This window comes from Erpetoichthys calabaricus, chromosome 3, assembly GCF_900747795.2.
Source record: "Erpetoichthys calabaricus chromosome 3, fErpCal1.3, whole genome shotgun sequence".
Classification (NCBI taxonomy): domain Eukaryota; kingdom Metazoa; phylum Chordata; class Cladistia; order Polypteriformes; family Polypteridae; genus Erpetoichthys; species Erpetoichthys calabaricus.
This window is the reverse complement of record NC_041396.2, coordinates 258,579,768-258,598,274: the sequence shown is the minus strand read 5'-3', so window position 1 is coordinate 258,598,274 and position 18,507 is coordinate 258,579,768. Positions and strand designations below refer to the sequence as shown.

At 41.8% G+C, this 18,507-nt stretch overlaps 1 protein-coding gene across 1 annotated transcript in view; it reads left to right on the top strand.

Annotated features, from left to right (window-relative positions):
- The window catches only part of lmbr1l (limb development membrane protein 1-like), a 57,148-nt gene extending 47,902 nt beyond the window's left edge, over window positions 1-9,246 (top strand). Inside the window, exons 14-17 of the mRNA XM_028798114.2 lie at window positions 2,257-2,347; window positions 2,439-2,505; window positions 5,475-5,636; window positions 8,477-9,246. Coding sequence (XP_028653947.1) covers window positions 2,257-2,347; window positions 2,439-2,505; window positions 5,475-5,636; window positions 8,477-8,562 — 406 coding nt within the window. The 3' untranslated portion in view covers window positions 8,563-9,246. The remainder of the gene's footprint in view (window positions 1-2,256; window positions 2,348-2,438; window positions 2,506-5,474; window positions 5,637-8,476) is intronic.
- Window positions 9,247-18,507: the final 9,261 nt, after the last annotated feature.

Genomic DNA, 18,507 nt, shown 5'->3' with positions numbered 1-18,507 from the left:
CACACACAGTCCCTCTAGCTCACATTTGGCCAAGGTAGTTAAAAATAAACTTAACACACATTTGAGATGTGAGAGAAAACCTCCCAGTCATAAGGTATAGAACTTGCAAAACCTGGCATTTACACCTAGTTTGTTTGAAGTATGAGGCAGTAGTGCTTAGTTGTCCATCTTTTTCAGTATGAATTAAGACCCCTTCATTTCCTAATTGGATGGCTCTTTCTCCCTTTGCCAGCTTCAGAGATACGGGTTCTCAAGGCCTCCTGTCTCCTGCAGTGTTTCCTAGGCCCAAAGCTGTGAAACAGCAGTTTAAGATTATGGCACTAGTGCCTCCTGGCTGTCACTGAGTCAGGCCAACCATAGCTTATCCCTTGTCGGAAACTGTTCATTACTCGGAATATTTGCTGGGAATCTCCCATGTTTTTCTGATATCTCTTTTTCATTAGTAGTTGGAACAAGTGCTCTCTCGGGGTGGGACATCTTTTGACTGAATATATTAGCAGCTATGCATTGAATGAGTGCATGTGAGAATATTATTGCAGTGCCTTGTATTTACTAGATGCTTTTTATTCAAAAAAATCTTACCGATTTAAAGGGTCTTTGATGCTGAGTCATGCAGAAGGCTCTAAGGGGAGGTTGTCAAGAGCAAGATGTTGCAAAGCTCACAAGAGACAGAAACAGAGACTCTGTTATTGTGCAGTGAGAAGGCAAGAATACTAGGAAGTGGTAGATGCTGTCGGTGAGTCGAGCAGGACCAAATGGAGACCTTTTTCGCTCAGCCAGTTCATTATAGGGCTAGAGATTTATTTTTAGTTGATGCCAGTGTTAGGGCCGGTTTATACTACACGCTCGGAACGCTTATGCACACGTCTCATGGCTGCCACGAGTTCCCAGCATTCTTTTGAAGCATCCTCTGAACATGTTGTCAGAAATTAACGTGACATGTCTGCAAGTTGTAGTACCAGCAAAAATACGGGTGGCATATGTGTTCAAGTTTTGGTACGTAATGTCAGCATCGTTGTTTACTATCAACATGTGACAGCAGGCTTGCAGCTCCAACAGGTTCAATCTGCGTGCTTCAGTGTTTAATTAATGTTTTGATGCAGTGAATCAAATTGTCAAGCTTAAATACTGATGTGCTAATGTATTGATAATACTTTTCTTCATCCATTTCTGGCATAGTCAATACAGATGTCACATATTCCCTACTGTAACAACGCGATACATTTAAAGGTCTCACATACCATCTTCTGTGTCACTGTAGCCGTCAGTTAACAGCATCAGGATGCAAAGAATTTTCATCTTTAACATCAAACACCATGTTGTTTTCTCACCGTGATGATTGCTCACACCACTACCTGGTAGATCCCTCCAGATTTACTTAAAGCATCCACACAAGAGTCACTGCACTGCTTGCGTAGCAGCAGAGTCCTCAAGTGTACGCATCGCATAGTGTTAAGTGTATCCCCGGCCTTACACAACCGATTTCTTGGAGACAACGAGACTGAGGCCTCACTGACAGCTGGTAGCACATGGTCTCTAGCTAAAGAAGCTGGGACATTGTAACTGAATATAGTTGTCTTTTTAAGGCAGTGAGCATATAGAAAGGTTACAGATATTTTAGACAAGTGGGGTCACTAGAATTTTCTAGAGGTATTTTAGGCTGTTAACCCTTTAATAGGAATCTTCCCACTCTTAACCCAAGAAGTGATGCCAGTAAGGAGTTTAAATTACTCCATATAACGGAGTCTGTAATCAGGAGGAGGACTGTGGCAAAGGCAGACTGGCTGGAGGATGAAAGGCCTGTGAGAGAGAAACAGAGAGGTGGACAAGGGGACAAACTGCCCACCTGGTAAATCGGAGTTCAGAAACATGTTAGGGTAGCTGTTATTTTGATACTTCAGTTCTCACTTGCATGTTTATTATTTAAAATTAACAATAGTTTCATAGTTGTGGGCTCTTTAGCATTATTCCCGATGAGAAGATATGCCACAAAATGACCCCCTCGACAGCTGTTTGTTATAAGTCATCATTCAAAGCATCCGTTCAAATGCAGCCAAACCCTAATACTTCTACTGAATGCTGCTTGAAAGTCTAAATGTGAACCACATCTGGTACCCAGTTTTAGATTTGGAAACACTTAAGGTGCTGACAATGAGAACACAAGTCGGAGCAATGACTGAGATTGGTCTTGTCATGAGAGGTCTTCAGTGTTTTGTGTTTATACATTTGTTTGTTCCCTTAACTTATTATGCACAGTTACTTGATGGTGTCATCTGTTGTTGGCTTCTACAGCTCCCCCTTTTTCACCAGGTTGCTGCCCAGAAAGCAGGATACTACCATGACAAAGGTAAAAATAGTAGATTGGATGTCCATACACAGCTCTTTCTCTTTCTGACAGTTTACTCTCACCACTTACCCTGGCTGCCTTCTCTCTGCAGATCATCGGTAACTGCGTCTCACTGTTGGTTCTTAGCTCAGCTTTGCCTGTTTTTTCCCGGACTCTGGGTAAGTGGAGGTGTTTGTTTTATTAGAATGTGGCCTAAAGCTCAGGATGTCTATTTGAATGCAACCATGCCCCTCCGTCTTCAGTGCCACTGCCAATATAGTGGGGTTGGGGTTAGCTGGGAACCCACGCTAATAAGAGTTGTGGATACAAGGGTAACATTATATTCTGGACACCTGTATAATATAAACTTCTTCTTAAGTTTGCATATGCCCCTGGCAAGGATAAAAACTACTTTATGATACGTGATTCATTTTTTACTCCCTTTGTGGACCTCCAGCTGCAAATATGCAAACCGTATCACAGACCTTCTCTTCCATATATATATATATATATATATATATATATATAAATTATATAATCTGCGGTGGGTTGGCACCCTGCCCGGGATTGGTTCCCTGCCTTGTGCCCTGTGTTGGCTGGGATTGGCTCCAGCAGACCCCCGTGACCCTGTGTTCGGATTCAGCGGGTTGGAAAATGGATGGATGGATGGATAATTATATAATGTGTGTGTGTGTTACTTACCCGATGTAGTTTGTAGTAATGACTGAGAAAAATGTGTAATGTCATGTTTTCATGCACAACGACGATGTCAGTTTATAATAGAATAGACATCTTTGCCAGGTCAACACTGGACAACTGTAAATAATATCAAAACTGTTCATGAAAATAATCTCATGCTGCTCGTATGGTATAATCTAAATATCAAGTCATCCAGCCATCTGCTCACAACATCATAAACACATGTATTTTTATGAAAATATTGTTAAATAAAGCACTTCTTGAAATTGCTCTCGAACAAAAATAAAATGCGCTCAGAAGCGAACAAGCATTTGAAGTGTAGGCCTGGCTGCTGTCATTACATTTAAATTTATCTCCCCAACTTGCGTACCTTGGGTATATTTGGCCGCAGCCTGTGAAAATACACGGGTAAATAGACCTTCTGCCAGTTAAAGCATCTTCGATAGGCACAAGTAAGGCAGCATATTCTCTTCCTGATAATGTTTTCACTCGCTTTTCTTTAATTTTTAAACTTTAGTTGTACTTGCCTCTCAGTGACCTTTTCACGGCGTTAGATAATGAAGTAGATGTTATTAGGCTGGACCCCATTACTAATGAATGAGGAGGACAGATGGGTTTTCAATTCAAATGTTCAGTTGTGTTGAGCGTGTTTCCATTTTAGTACAGGAGAAGGTTTTCCGGAATAGGTTAATTTAACAATATTTTAGTAAAATGCTTGTGTTTGTGACCTTGAGAGTGTAGAACTGGATGACTTGACGTGAATTACACAAGATAAAATTAAGTGAGATTTTTTCATGAACATTTTTGATTTATGTTTGCTGTTGTCCAGCGTTTGCCACCATAGATGCTTGTCCTATCATAAACTTTCTTATCTATGTTCTGCATGGAAACGTGAGATAAAAAATTTTCTTGGCCATGAGTACAGACTACACAGGGTAAGTAACATGTAAAACAAATCTAATTTTTAGTTGGAGTATTCCTTCAAGTAACGTTAAATGCGAACATCAGGTCAAGGGAGAAGTGGGCTTTGTATTGTACAGATGCAGAAGGCCTCTTGGTGCAGTGCTCCTAGGTTCAAATGTTGGCCGATGCACCTTCTGGCAATGCCTGTGTTCGCTTTTTCAGGTTAATCTGACTTCCTTTCACATCTCAGAGATATACAGATTAGGCCGATGTGACAACTTCATATTAGCTGGTGAGCGTGCAGCACACTGTAGTTAACACCCTGTCCAGTATACCTGATGCTGATTGTACCATGAATATAAATAAATACTACAAGATAAATTAAAAAAAGGTAAAAATGCATGGAAAAACCAAAGTATCCAAGAGAAATTTAAAGGTGTGGCAATTTGAGCCACTAGAGGGCAGCAACATCAAAAGGAATACCCAAAATGACAGTGTGAAAGCAAAAGTGTTGAGCACTTTGAGATGAAGAGATTCATTTAAACAGCGATCTTCTACTTGTGGACACCAGTAGTGTAGTTTAGCCCATCTGATCATCAGGCTATGGGCAGATTTCATCAGCTCTGGATTCACTCTTAATTTCCAATCACCCCTAATATTTATTGTAAGACTCCATTCTTAGTACTTAAATGTTACCAGTGTGACTGGTTAAATTGTCTGACAATTCTTTTTATCCAAACCCCAGTGTAACTATTATGCCCCCATTGATACTGTTGCAGAGATGACGTCATCTCAAAAGAGAGTCTTCAGTCTTATGGTGTATTTCAGAATCTCTGTGTTACCAACATAAACCATAAAGATAATGCTGACCTACATGGAGAAAATTCTGGAAAGGTTTTAGGGTTGCCACATTATTCTCGTCCTACATGCAAAGTGCAGAAGATGAATAAAATGTTAGATCATAAGGAATGTTGATCATAATTTCTCTTGATTTAAATGTGTAATGCACTAATGAGCGATTTAGAAAACAAGTAATGAAAAATGGCAAAAGTAGCTGCTTGACACCGAAAGAAGCAATTAAGAATTGGGAATATTAACTAAAGCTTTAGCTATAACTTCTTTAGTAGCAATAAGTGGTATGTAATGAAGAAACTGGGTTGAAGCACAAACCTACAGCCCCTAAAACTAAACTTGACAACCCATGGACTTGACCTAATTCCTGTATTCAGAGTTTGCAATCGCACTGATAAACGTGATCCAGCAGACGTCTTTTAATCTGATAGAGAATGATATGCTGATAGAAAACCAGGAGGAAGCTAAACATAGGTGTGTTCAGAACAGACCCCAGAAAGCATTTCTTCATACAAAGGGTTGTTTAACGCCTTTTATGCTGCTATTGATGACATTTCTTATATTCTTACTCTTATGACACCTAAGATGATGTTTCAGCTTCCAAGTCTTACCAGTGTGTGAAAGTACACCTGTGGACAGCACAGTGCTCACCAGGGGGTGTTCTCTTCTCTGACCTGTTGCTGTTCTCTTCCAGGAATCACCCGTTTTGACCTTCTGGGAGACTTTGGCCGGTTCAACTGGCTTAGGAACTTCTACATTGTCTTCCTCTACAATATGCTGTTTGCCGGCCTGACCACCATGTGCCTTGTCAACAAGTTCACGTGGGCCGTGCAGGCAGAACTCATCCGTGCCTTTGGTAAGCCCACTAACTTGTCTAACAACAGAGTGATAATTTACAAATGCATGGGGTGTTTATTATTGCATTTGAGAGAGCTCCTCTGCCGATGTGAATTAACAGAAGGTAAAGAGGAGCAGATGCAGGGATAGAACCGATTAAATTTAGAAAAAAGGCAGACACTCGAGCATCCTAACAGGACTCCGTGTGCTGGAGCTGAATTGAAGGGTGTAGCGGTGAGGCTGCATGAGGTAAGCTGATTTTGGTTTGTGTTAAACAGGGTGTTAGTGTGTCACTGCTGGCTTGATGTGTTGAGATCAATGAGGGGAAGTGTGCCATGGCTTAGAGCAGGGGTGTCCAGCTCCGGTCCTGGTGGGCCACAGTGGCTGCAGGATTTCATTCTAACCATCTTCTTCATTAGTGAGCTGTTTTTGCTGCTGTTTAATTTGTTTTGCTTTAGTTTTAGTTGATGTGACTCAGACCCCTTAGTTGTTTCTTTTTCCTTCATTAGCAGCCACATGACCAGCTAACCTGAAAATAAAGAAAGGTGAAGGTCTCGGTCATGTTGATCTGCTCAGTTCACCAAAACATCTTGACGGTGGTCTTAGAAAAAACAGAAAACCAAGTCTGCTGTGGCTAAATGAGAACAGCAACAAGTCTTGATATTCAATAATGGCTTTAATTAACAGCAAGAATTGGCTTCTCATTAAGAAACTGGTTGGAGTGAAATTGGCTGGAGTTTGACGTTCTAGTTTAGCTGGTCATCTGTTGGCTCGTTTCACATCTCATTTGTTTGGCTGACATTTAATGAAGAAACAAATCAATTCAGAGGACTGAATCCTTAAAAACAGGGCTATTAAAATGAAAGGAAAAGGAGTTAATTAGCAGTGAAAACTGGTCACTGATTAGGAAAGGGTTAGAATGAAAACCTGCAGCCACTGATCGGAGTTGGACACCTCCGGCTTAGAGGATGCTACTCACTCTGTTTGTGAGGTTGGCTATTACGAATGACCGAGGCTTTTACTACAATTGAGCAGATTTTTTTTTTTTATTGAACTAGTAATCATCTAAGATCCTAACATCTGCTCCATTTCCCCATGAATTGGGTAAAGTGAGAACTTTGCAACTAAATTATTAGTCATCTACAGAAAAATTGTCACTTCACCATGGAGTTTTTGATGCTGTACATGTTTGTTGGCTTTCACTATTTGTCTTGTTACTTGGCCCGTGCTGCCTACCTCCTTATCAAACTGACCGTGAAACACCAGCCCACCCAGCACATGTACATCGCAAGTCTACTATAGCGCTTGCAGGTTTCCCCATTCACAAGGTTTAGTGTTCTGGTGAGCCCCCCTCACCATCCACACATGGGCCAACTCATGCCGACGCAGCAGGCCCCGTGGACCCGAGCTCTTGGCACCCATCCACCCAGCAGGCTGCCTGCCCTTCTTGGCCATTTCCTCAGATAGAAAGGCACACAATTCTCACAGGAAGGGCCTTTTTTCTTTTCTTTTTGAGGGAGGCTGAGTAACTGAGAGGCCCCTAGGGGCTCATCACTTGCAGAATCTGAACCTGAGGGTCCACCCTAACCACCAACAAGCCCCCCCCCCCCCCCCCCTTCTCTCTCTCTCTCTCTCGTTAGTGGAAGGAGATGCCTTGCCCTTTATTTAAAACCTTGGTGCTTCCGAACAAAAACATGTCGCCACTGAGAACTGTCCCACCCTCCCTGCCTAAGAGTTAAAAAGAGCCACTGAGATAGCATCTTGGCACAAATGGAAGCCTGGAGGGCAGGGGACACTGCCTTGCTGAGGTCACACACCATCACTTTAGGGGAGTCTAGTGGGTCAGAGGTAGGTGGGCACATACAGCGGAGTCACTTTGAGTCTCTCTTCAGCCCGAAGTCACACACTAAATTAGAGGTTGACCCCAGGAGCTTGGCTGAATCTTTTCAATTAGTCAGGTCCTTTCAATCTGCTAACAAAGCATTTTATGAAATTTTCCAATGTTGAATTTATTGCCCTGTCAGTCTGTATATGACCTACTGTATTGTGATCTTGTTTGCTCTTTCTTAAATGAAGAGTGTATGTGCGTTGTGCACACGAGTGTGCCTTGTGATGGCCTGGTGCCCTGTCCAGGGCTGATTCCTGCATTACTAACCCAATGTTGCTGTGTTAGGCACTGGGACCCAACCAGCCTGAATGGGATTAAGCATTTTAAAAATGGGGCGGCGCAGTGGGTAGCGCTGCTGCCTCGCAGTTAGGAGACCTGGGTTCGCTTCCCGGGTCCTCCCTTCGTGGAGTTTGCATGTTCTCCCCGTGTCTGCGTGGGTTTCCTCCCACAGTCCAAAGACATGCAGGGTAGGTGCATTGGCAGTCCTAAATTGTCCCTAGTGTGCGCTTGGTGTGTGGGTGTGTGTGTCCTGCCTGGGGTTTGTTTCCTGCCTTGTGCCCTGTGTTGGCTGGGATTGGCTCCAGCAGACCCCCGTGACCCTGTAGTTAGGATATAGCGGGTTGGATAATGGATGGATGGATGGATGGATTTTAAAAATGTTGAACTGAATTGGCGGAGCTGTGTAAAGCGCTATATGAACATTCTGTGCACTGCTGAGGTTTGGATCCATGAATGTGCCTTCAGTTTCTGGCAGCTTTACCTTGTCTTGAAATATTACGTGAAAAGGAAGTGACTGCCAGTACGGAGAAGTTGGCCCACCTTGAACAAGGGATGCTTTCTAAGACTCTGTGAAGCGCCTCGAGCATGGGAAAGGTGCTATACAAATAAAATGTTTTATTATTATTACGGTGTTGCCTCAGATACTATACGTCCTGCTTTAACCTGAATGCAAATCTCTGATTTGTTCACAGGGCTCCATAAGCTGCCGTTACCAGTATCCCGATCCCGAAACGTAGGCAAGAGCATTACCATCTCTGGATCTTCTCCCATGCAGTAGGCCATTTTTATGCGTGAAGTGATGTTGAAGACAGAAAGCATGGACCACAGCAAACCTAGTGCTACTGTTGAACAGCAGCCATCCCTGTACTGAAGAAATCGGGTCTGGGATTCAGTAATGAGAATGATCCAATATAGCGCCTTTCTTATCTTAACCTCTGAGCCATAATATAAAGTGACTTCTTGCAATCAGAGCACAAGGAAGCGAGCGTCAAGCTATCATATTGGTAGGGACCACCATCAGACTAACTGAATGGATTGCTTTGGACAGCTGGGTTCAGTGTTTTGGTTTTTTTTTTTTGTTTGTTTTTTGGGTTTTTTTTCTGTCTTTTGAAAATGAACACTTTTTTTAACCAAATTGTATTTTATGTGAAAAACCGTTTGTTACTTTTACTGTTTTTAACTCTGAATGCATCCTTTAAAAAAAATCTCAAAGGCAGCAGCAATGGATATGCGACCATTGACTGGTCACTCTGAAGGAGAAACTGGACAACCATGAAAACTGTGAAACGTTTACATTAATAGAGAGAAGTGCAATATGGGGGGCTCGGGTAATAGTGATTAGCTGTTTACAGTATTTGTGTGCTGACTGTTGACTCTGTGCTGTGTCGTCTCCTGTGTCGTCGTCGTTCATCTCCCAAGTGTGCGTGAAAATAAACGTGTGCTGATGAGTAGTGATTTTTAACTGCAAGTGTGGCATCTTTGTGTTGCTTCGGCGGTAATAACTTAAGAGGTGCTGTGTTTTTCCCCAAATATTTTTGGCGAATCAAGTGTTGCACTTACGCCGAGCATTCACTACGATTTTTAGACGTTGTGTTCAAGTGACTACTCACAATTGTCAGAAAAATGACCAACAGACATGGTAAAGGTTTGGGGCAGCCGCTCGTATAATAAGCCCTGGTTGCAAAAGGTTGAAGTTTTAACAGAGTTGTTCACAATACTGAGTCCAAAACAGAACTGAATAGGTGGAGGTAAGGCGGCTTTAAAGGCCGGAACTGGAAGTGACGTCAACACAAGTGCCAGAACCGGAAGTGACGTCTTCAGAGGTGCGGGAACCTGGCAGGATTTCCCGAGAATGGTCTACAAGAAACTGAGAGAGACGGTCAGCGCACTCTGCCGCCCCCTGGTCTGGTGTAGAATTACAATTACTTAAGCCCTTTAGCTGCCTCCTACTCACACGTGTGTGACACAATGTCCGTTAGAGTCGCCAGTTATATATGAGCTCAAACTGCACAAGTACGATTGGTCCAATCGACCTGCCACAATGCCGGTGCTGTAACTTTTTGCAAGCTTTGCCCATTTGAAAAAAACAATATGGCAGCAGGCTTCTCAAAATGTCAACAAAGGAAAGAGCCGCCTTGCTTACTGTGTCCTCAAAACGACAAAGGACAGAAATTGACGTAACTGGAAACACAGAAGGTTAGCAAGGCATGGACTATATGTCTGTCTCTTTTACAGAGAGAATTGAAGGTATGTCGTCTTATATATTTTGCTATTTTATGTGGAGTTTTTTTTTAGTTTTTACAGTAAACATTTCCTAAGATACCTTTGCCATTGGCTATTTAAATGTATGTGTCTTGCTATGTGATAGTTAAATTTTTGAGATCTAAAAAGGTAAAAATGAGCATTACAGCAGCAACACCCAATGAACAATGCGCACTTACTGCAGTTGTAGCACAATGAATTTCAAGACATTTTGTGGCAGCATGAAAAATTTGGCATGTGAGGCCGCTCCCACTACAAGACATACATTTCTGACATGACAAGAATTCTTCTGATTGTAGGCCAGCAATCGAACATCACAACCGCACTCCTAACTGCTTTTGAAGTGTTGGCTGATTGATGAAGCTGAAATTCGAGTCGACGACTACAAATTGGACTTAAAATCATGACAAAATCGCACAGAGTATGCTTGGCATAAGTGATCACTTTACGTACACCAACTCTATGCAGATATATTTTTGGGGCTACAAAATGATTGAAACATTTCTGAGGGATTTTGGTCTGCACTCAACGTGATAGCATCACACAGTTCCTGCAGATTTTTATGATTGATTCTTAGAGTCGTATTGCAGGACTCTTGTGGCAAGCAATCTTAAAGGTGCAATATTGGATTGAGATCTCAGAAGTGTGGAAGTTATTGTACTTATTGTTACGTCTGTGAATCAAGCTGAGATGGCGTGTGCTTTATAACACTGAACGTAATCCTGTTGGAAAGATCCACTTGAAGAAGGGTACACTGCACATGGTTGGCAACAAAGCTTGGGTACACTTAGGCAGAGGAGCTGATTTTTAGAGGTCTACAGACATCCTACACCATTGGACTGCCCTGCCAGCTTGTACTGGTGACATAAGTCAGGCTGGTTTGACTGTTGTTTATGTTAAGTTGTGATCCAACCCCCTCTCATCTATCTATCTATCTATCTATCACATACAGTGGTGTGAAAAACTATTTGCCCCCTTCCTGATTTCTTATTCTTTTGCATGTTTGTCACACAAAATGTTTCTGATCATCAAACACATTTAACCATTAGTCAAATATAACACAAGTAAACACAAAATGCAGTTTGTAAATGGTGGTTTTTATTATTTAGGGAGAAAAAAAAATCCAAACCTACATGGCCCTGTGTGAAAAAGTAATTGCCCCCTGAACCTAATAACTGGTTGGGCCACCCTTAGCAGCAATAACTGCAATCAAGCGTTTGCGATAACTTGCAATGAGTCTTTTACAGCGCTCTGGAGGAATTTTGGCCCACTCATCTTTGCAAAATTGTTGTAATTCAGCTTTATTTGAGGGTTTTCTAGCATGAACTGCCTTTTTAAGGTCATGCCATAGCATCTCAATTGGATTCAGGTCAGGACTTTGACTAGGCCACTCCAAAGTCTTCATTTTGTTTTTTTTCAGCCATTCAGAGGTGGATTTGCTGGTGTGTTTTGGGTCATTGTCCAGTTGCAGCACCCAAGATCGCTTCAGCTTGAGTTGACGAACAGATGGCCGGACATTCTCCTTCAGGATTTTTTGGTAGACAGTAGAATTCATGGTTCCATCTATCACAGCAAGCCTTCCAGGTCCTGAAGCAGCAAAACAACCCCAGACCATCACACTACCACCACCATATTTTACTGTTGGTATGATGTTCTTTTTCTGAAATGCTGTGTTCCTTTTACGCCAGATGTAACGGGACATTTGCCTTCCAAAAAGTTCAACTTTTGTCTCATCAGTCCACAAGGTATTTTCCCAAAAGTCTTGGCAATCATTGAGATGTTTCTTAGCAAAATTGAGACGAGCCCTAATGTTCTTTTTGCTTAACAGTGGTTTGCGTCTTGGAAATCTGCCATGCAGGCCGTTTTTGCCCAGTCTCTTTCTTATGGTGGAGTCGTGAACACTGACCTTAATTGAAGCAAGTGAGGCCTGCAGTTCTTTAGACGTTGTCCTGGGGTCTTTTGTGACCTCTCGGATGAGTCGTCTCTGCGCTCTTGGGGTAATTTTGGTCGGTCGGCCACTCCTGGGAAGGTTCACCACTGTTCCATGTTTTTGCCATTTGTGGATAATGGCTCTCACTGTGGTTCGCTGGAGTCCCAAAGCTTTAGAAATGGCTTTATAACCTTTACCAGACTGATAGATCTCAATTACTTCTGTTCTCATTTGTTCCTGAATTTCTTTGGATCTTGGCATGATGTCTAGCTTTTGAGGTGCTTTTGGTCTACTTCTCTGTGTCAGGCAGCTCCTATTTAAGTGATTTCTTGATTGAAACAGGTGTGGCAGTAATCAGGCCTGGGGGTGGCTACGGAAATTGAACTCAGGTGTGATACACCACAGTTAGGTTATTTTTTAACAAGGGGGCAATTACTTTTTCACACAGGGCCATGTAGGTTTGGATTTTTTTTTCTCCCTAAATAATAAACACCATCATTTAAAAACTGCATTTTGTGTTTACTTGTGTTATGTTTGACTAATGGTTAAATGTGTTTGATGATCAGAAACATTTTGTGTGACAAACATGCAAAAGAATAAGAAATCAGGAAGGGGGCAAATAGTTTTTCACACCACTGTAAATATACTATACAGTATATCCTATAAAGTTAAGCTGCTTATTTTATTGTCTGTGATCCTGTACCTGAAACAACTTCAAAAATGTACCAAAGAATTCCTATTCATATTTTTTGACAGTGGTTATAGAAGTGTGGATTACCGGTAAAGCTTACTTGAACTACACTTGCACATCTGTTGAAATGGAGAGCTTTCTGAATGTCTTCATGGACTTGTACACTCTTCATCCTGCTGTGTATAAAAAGCTTTTATTTGATGGCTCACTCAACACAAGCTTCACTTTGATCACTAAAGAGCCAACTGGGCACACTGAGATGTGGCTTAATTAAACATTCTTATAAAACTGGTTAAGCTCTGTAACCTTCAGCTGGAAGCAGTGATGGACAGCAATCTTCAAGTCCTGTTGCAAATTTTCATTTGAATGTTGGCCAAGGATTCAACGAAGCCTCTCTACAACATATCCATGTGGTCTTGAGCTAAGCTGTAGGGCCGTTTGGTCAGAGGTTTAACTGGGTGACTCATGAACATGAACCTTTGGCAAAGATGTGGACCTTTGGGAAGAGCTCCAAACAGGCTACTCAAGGATATGCACCACTGAAAGGAGCTTTGGTGAAGTTACCTTTATTCTTGGCCATAACTGGTGAACTCAAAAGTTAGCAACTTTTGTTGGTTGCTGTGGTCAGTGCTTTGATCAGAACACTCAGCTAAAACATGATATGTATGTATGTATAATTATCTTATCCCTTGTTTTGTGGTGTGTATTCCCTTCTGATTTAAGTAAGTACCAGCGCTTCTTCTAAGCATGCTCCATCGATGTTGTAGGTTCTACTGAGTCTTTAGCACACTAGTGTCCTCTTCCACGTGTTCCAGTGTTGCAAGTGATCTCTTAATATGTCAGTAGGAAAGGCAATATTTTGTGTTTGCTGTGCTCACAGTAATCAATACTAATTTGAAGCAACTTCTCATGGTGGCCAGAGATGTACAAGCAAGTACACCAGGGTAGCTTCCTCCAGTGAAATGGTTTGCCAAATGAAGTTCTGGCAGATTGCTACTTGACCTGTAGAGGTTATCGAAAACTTGGGAGAACTGTGGAACGCAATTTTCCTATTTGGTGTTGCATTCAGAAAACTGTTTAAAACTGCATGTTCCGGTCAAGAACAACACTGCATTCATTCTTGTTTACCTTAGAAATGAAGCTTTTCGCACTTTTAATCCATTTTCTGAGCCATGATACTTAAAGGCTGCTTTTCTAGTTTGCATAAAGCCTGAAGTGAAATAAGAAGCCAGCAGGCTTCAGGATGTAACTTGAGGACACTCTAATGAAACCTAATTAACTGGGAGTGGGTCATACCATCCCTAGAAAATGAACACATAATAAGCCATGCTGTCCCTGGGACATGGATGGGAGGAAAGTCAAGGCACCGAATGGAGAATCGTTAATGGATGTAGTCAACATTTTAAACAATTATAATTAATGTAAAAAAGTATGATGACAGCAATTTTTAACCTGTTTATTAGGAGCATATTTCGGCATCTTTTGCAAGGGCAATCAATTTAACTCTGGGCAGAGAGTGAGAGATGACACCATGCTCATTGTTCTACCAGAAGCTTCCATCAAAGTGATCACCCAGTTGAGAATCTGGAGCAGAAGTGAAAGTTAATGGGCTGTTGCCGCTCAGTGCTACTGGGCGCTTCTGTCTTCCTTGGCTCTGAATTATCCTGTGAAGTGCACTTGAGCATTTAAAGGTTTCACAAGATTAAATTATCTAATGCAACAGCTTGTGGCTATTGTGTTTGCTGATTTACAGTATCCAAGCTCTCGAAAGGCCAGAAACAATGAAATGTCATTAAGAGTGCATGTACCATAATATGGGATTTGGAGTATTTAAGTAATTCTGACTCCCTAGGGAATGCCAAGAGAAGTGCATAAGTACAAGGGGGTGTATATGGGCAGTGCCAGCCCTGTCTGTCTTGAGCACAAAGGTGTGCAAATAGAGTCATAACTCAGAGATCCTGGGGACTTACTGTCGCTGAACGTTTTTGTTCCAACCAGATTCACAATCGGTGATAATAATTGATAACAACTGATCTCATGGAATTAGCTGGTTTTTTTTTTAATCTTCTCTTATTCTGTAGTCAGAAATATAACTGTGATTTTTGCATTTAGAAATATTTCTATTTTTTTCTAAAGCTGTAAATGCTTAACTCTTTTTTGTTGTTTTCTGGTTATTTTCCCCTTTTCCTGTGTAGTTTGCTCCCTTCATTTAACCCTAGTGGTGACACCCGGGAAGATGAAAGCAGAAACGACTTCAGTGTCAGACCCGCTAATTAGTAAAGAATCAATTAAATAACCAGAATACCTGGAAAAGCAGAATGAAAAGGAAGTTGAAAATACTGTTAACGACTAAAATATATTAAAAAAGACTTTTTAAAAACCACGCTTATATTAAGTTAAAAAATCAGTCTCTCATACATCACTCATAAAATAAAAGCGTTGAGTTTTATTACTCCCATCAGATATGGTCCAATTTTGCAGATGCTGTATAAAGTAGAGTCTGCTAGGCCGAGAAACCATTGCATCAGTCATTGAAGGACTGCTGATCATCAATCATTACCCCAAGGTTGCGTACAGACTTGGTGGGTGTTATTGATAATGAACCGAGTTGAACAGAGAGGGGCTGCTCAATAGATAGATGGATGAGGTGAGATATCAAAAAGGCCTGTCTTTGCAAGGTTGAGCTAGAAATAGTATTCCTTCATTTAAGTTGCAATATCAGCGAGGCATACACATATTCTAGCTGATACAGTGTGGCTTTGTGGAAGAAACAACAGGTAGAGCTGTGTATCAGCATAGCACTGATAAGAGAAACCATGGGACAGGATGATAGGGTCTGGGGAGAAGGTATATGGAGAGAAGAGAAGAGAAGAGGCCCCAGCACTGATACCTGGGACACCCCTGTGCTCACCTGACACACCCTTGACGTCTCTCATCACCAGGACACACGACTGGATCTTCCCAAAAGGTAGGACTCAAACCACCTTAGGACAATGACAGTGATGCCAAGGTCGGAACTGGTGGTTGATTGTGCTGAAGGCAGAGGAGAGATCTAGCAGGACGAGGACAAATTATCTCTAAACAGAATCGAAAAGAACCCCTCAAATAATTCACCAGGACTCTGGAGATGTGAGGCAGCAGCACTAATCCCAGCACCTCAGTGTTGTGAATTAATCACTTGTGTAAACTGAGCATTTTTTGATGAGCAACTTTCAGTTTTCATGCAGTGAGTAGGCAGCCCTGAAGAAATGCATTTGAAGTTATCATTCTGCCATTGTATTCACTAAGAAAATATGGACTGATTAATTTAATGATTTGCAAAAGGTAAGGAATGTGGTTAACATTGCTGTCTCAGAGATCCACTCTTCATGCCAAGTCATTGTTAGGTGTGGAGTCTGCATATTCGCCTGATGTCTCTGTCAGTTTCCTTCCAGCTGCTGCAATTTTTCTCCCACATCCCTAATAATATAATATTGGTGGGGCGGCATGGTGGCACAGTGGTAGCGATGTTGCCTCGCAGTTAGGAGATCTGGGTTCGCTTCCCGGGTCCTCCCTGCGTGGAGTTTGCATGTTGTCCCCGTGTCTGCGTGGGTTTCCTCCGGGTGCTCCGGTTTCCTTCTACAGTCCAAAGACATGCAGGTTAGGTGGATTGGCGATTCTAAATTGGCCCTAGTGTGTGCTTGGTGTGTGGGTGTGTTTGTGTGTGTCCTGCGGTGGGTTGGCACCCTGCCCAGGATTGGTTCCTGCCTTGTGCCTTTTGTTGGCTGGGATTGGCTCCAGCAGACCCCTGTGACCCTGCAGTTAGGATATAGCGGGTTGGATAATGGATAATATAATATAATATAATATAATATAATATAATATAATATAATATAATATATCCATCCATCCATCCATTTTCCAACCCGCTGAATCCGAACACACGGCCACGGGGGTCTGCTGGAGCCAATCCCAGCCAACACAGGGCACAAGGCAGGAACCAATCCCGGGCAGGGTGCCAACCCACCGCAGATAATATAATATAATATAATATAATATAATATAATATAATATAATATATAATACTGACTCTAAATTAGTTTTAAGTGAGTGTGATTGTGGATGTTTTCATGACCAGGACTGGTGACCCAAGGGGCAGAGTTGTTTCCTGCCTTGCACCTGATGCTCTGCAGAAAGACTCCCCTTGGCTAGGTGGGTGCAAGAATGTTGAGTGATTAGTTTATATTTTAGAATAAGAGGAAAAGCTTTGAATCTTTGCCTAGTAATTTTCTATGTTGAGTTTTTATTTTCTCCATGTGTTTGAGTGTGCTGTTTATCTGGTACTACGCTTGCCATCCAGCATCAAAGTGGCATGCATTGTAGATTAACAAGCTAGAGGGAGGCAAAATTCTCATGTCATATGTATGTTAGTGGATGGCTGAACTGTGCATCCAGGGTCGACTCACCCCTTGCACCCAGTTCTGCAGGGAGAGGTTCTGGCCGTTATGAATCTGAACTGAATCAGCAGGCTTGAAGATGTATGAATTAATGATAGATCAGTATGTAACGGTGACTGGCAACTCTAAATGAGCGAGTGTGGGCATCTGCTCCAGTGTGCCTTGAGATGGACTCGTGGCCAGCTCCATCCACCCTAGACCAGATTAGGCCTGTTAGAAACTGATGGTGGCTGATGCATTGTCTACTGCTGCTACCTCACATATCCAACATCCTATGTTCAGTCCCATACCTGGTCGCCGTCTGTCCGCCGTTTTCATGTACTCCCCACATCTGCAGGGAGTCTTACCTGGGTACATGGAGTCTTCTCCTTTCTACAGTACATCCAAAAGACATTCATGTTAGGTTAACTGGTGACTCTGAATTAGTGTGAGTATGACTGCACTGGACTGGGTTCCTTCTTGCCTTGAAGACTATTTTGTAGAGGCTGACACCTTCAGTCCTAAATTGGATGAAGCAGATTTGAGAATATTAGGTTATGTTACGAGAAAAGTTAAGGATGAATAGAGATAAAAAGAGTGTTTAGACCTTGTGCTGTTTAACAGTGCAAAGCACAAAGCACCTTTTCCTGCTCTTCAGTAGTTTCCATAATTTTATTGTTTTATCATTTTAACTTTATTACTGAATTAAATAAATGTTTATTTATAATAATCAGGGATAATTCTTGATAACCAAAACACAGCTACTGCAATCTTTTGCTTCTATCCACAACTTAAAGGAAACCCATTCGGTCATTCAGAACCTAAAGGTTTCACTAGCATGTTTAGTTTCATGTGAAAAAAAGCTCTTGCTTCTCTTTGAGTTGATCATAAAGAACCGTTCTTTAATCAGTTCAGGATCTAAGCTGACTTCCAGGATGACGCCTTCCCCACAGGTAAAGACTGGCCAGTAGGTGGCAGTCCTCTCTCTTCACCAGAGACTTCAAATCACTGCAGCCTCAGGGATGCTGGAGCACTGAGAGATCTGAGTTTTCATATTTCACATTACTAAGATGGCTCGAGATCATTTGCTATATAGTATGGGAAAGTGTCCACTTTTGATTCTTTTATAATTTGAAAAAAAAATGTATATGCTTGGTAAAATTTCCTAAAGTGGTAGGTGGCTGCACTCTGTCCTGTGAGAGAAGATCATTTTATCCTTATCCTGTAATAGTCTAATGGACAACATGCATTAACATCATTAAATAAATATTTTCTGCAATTTTTTGGAAAGACAAAGATGTGTGTTACTCTGTTAGTGGTCCCTCATGCTACACCATGTTCTCTTTGTGTTTGTGTGATTGTGTTCTGGTGACTCTTGCCTTTTCTTCAGCTTTTATTAGAGAAGTAACTTCTGCTTCAGTACAC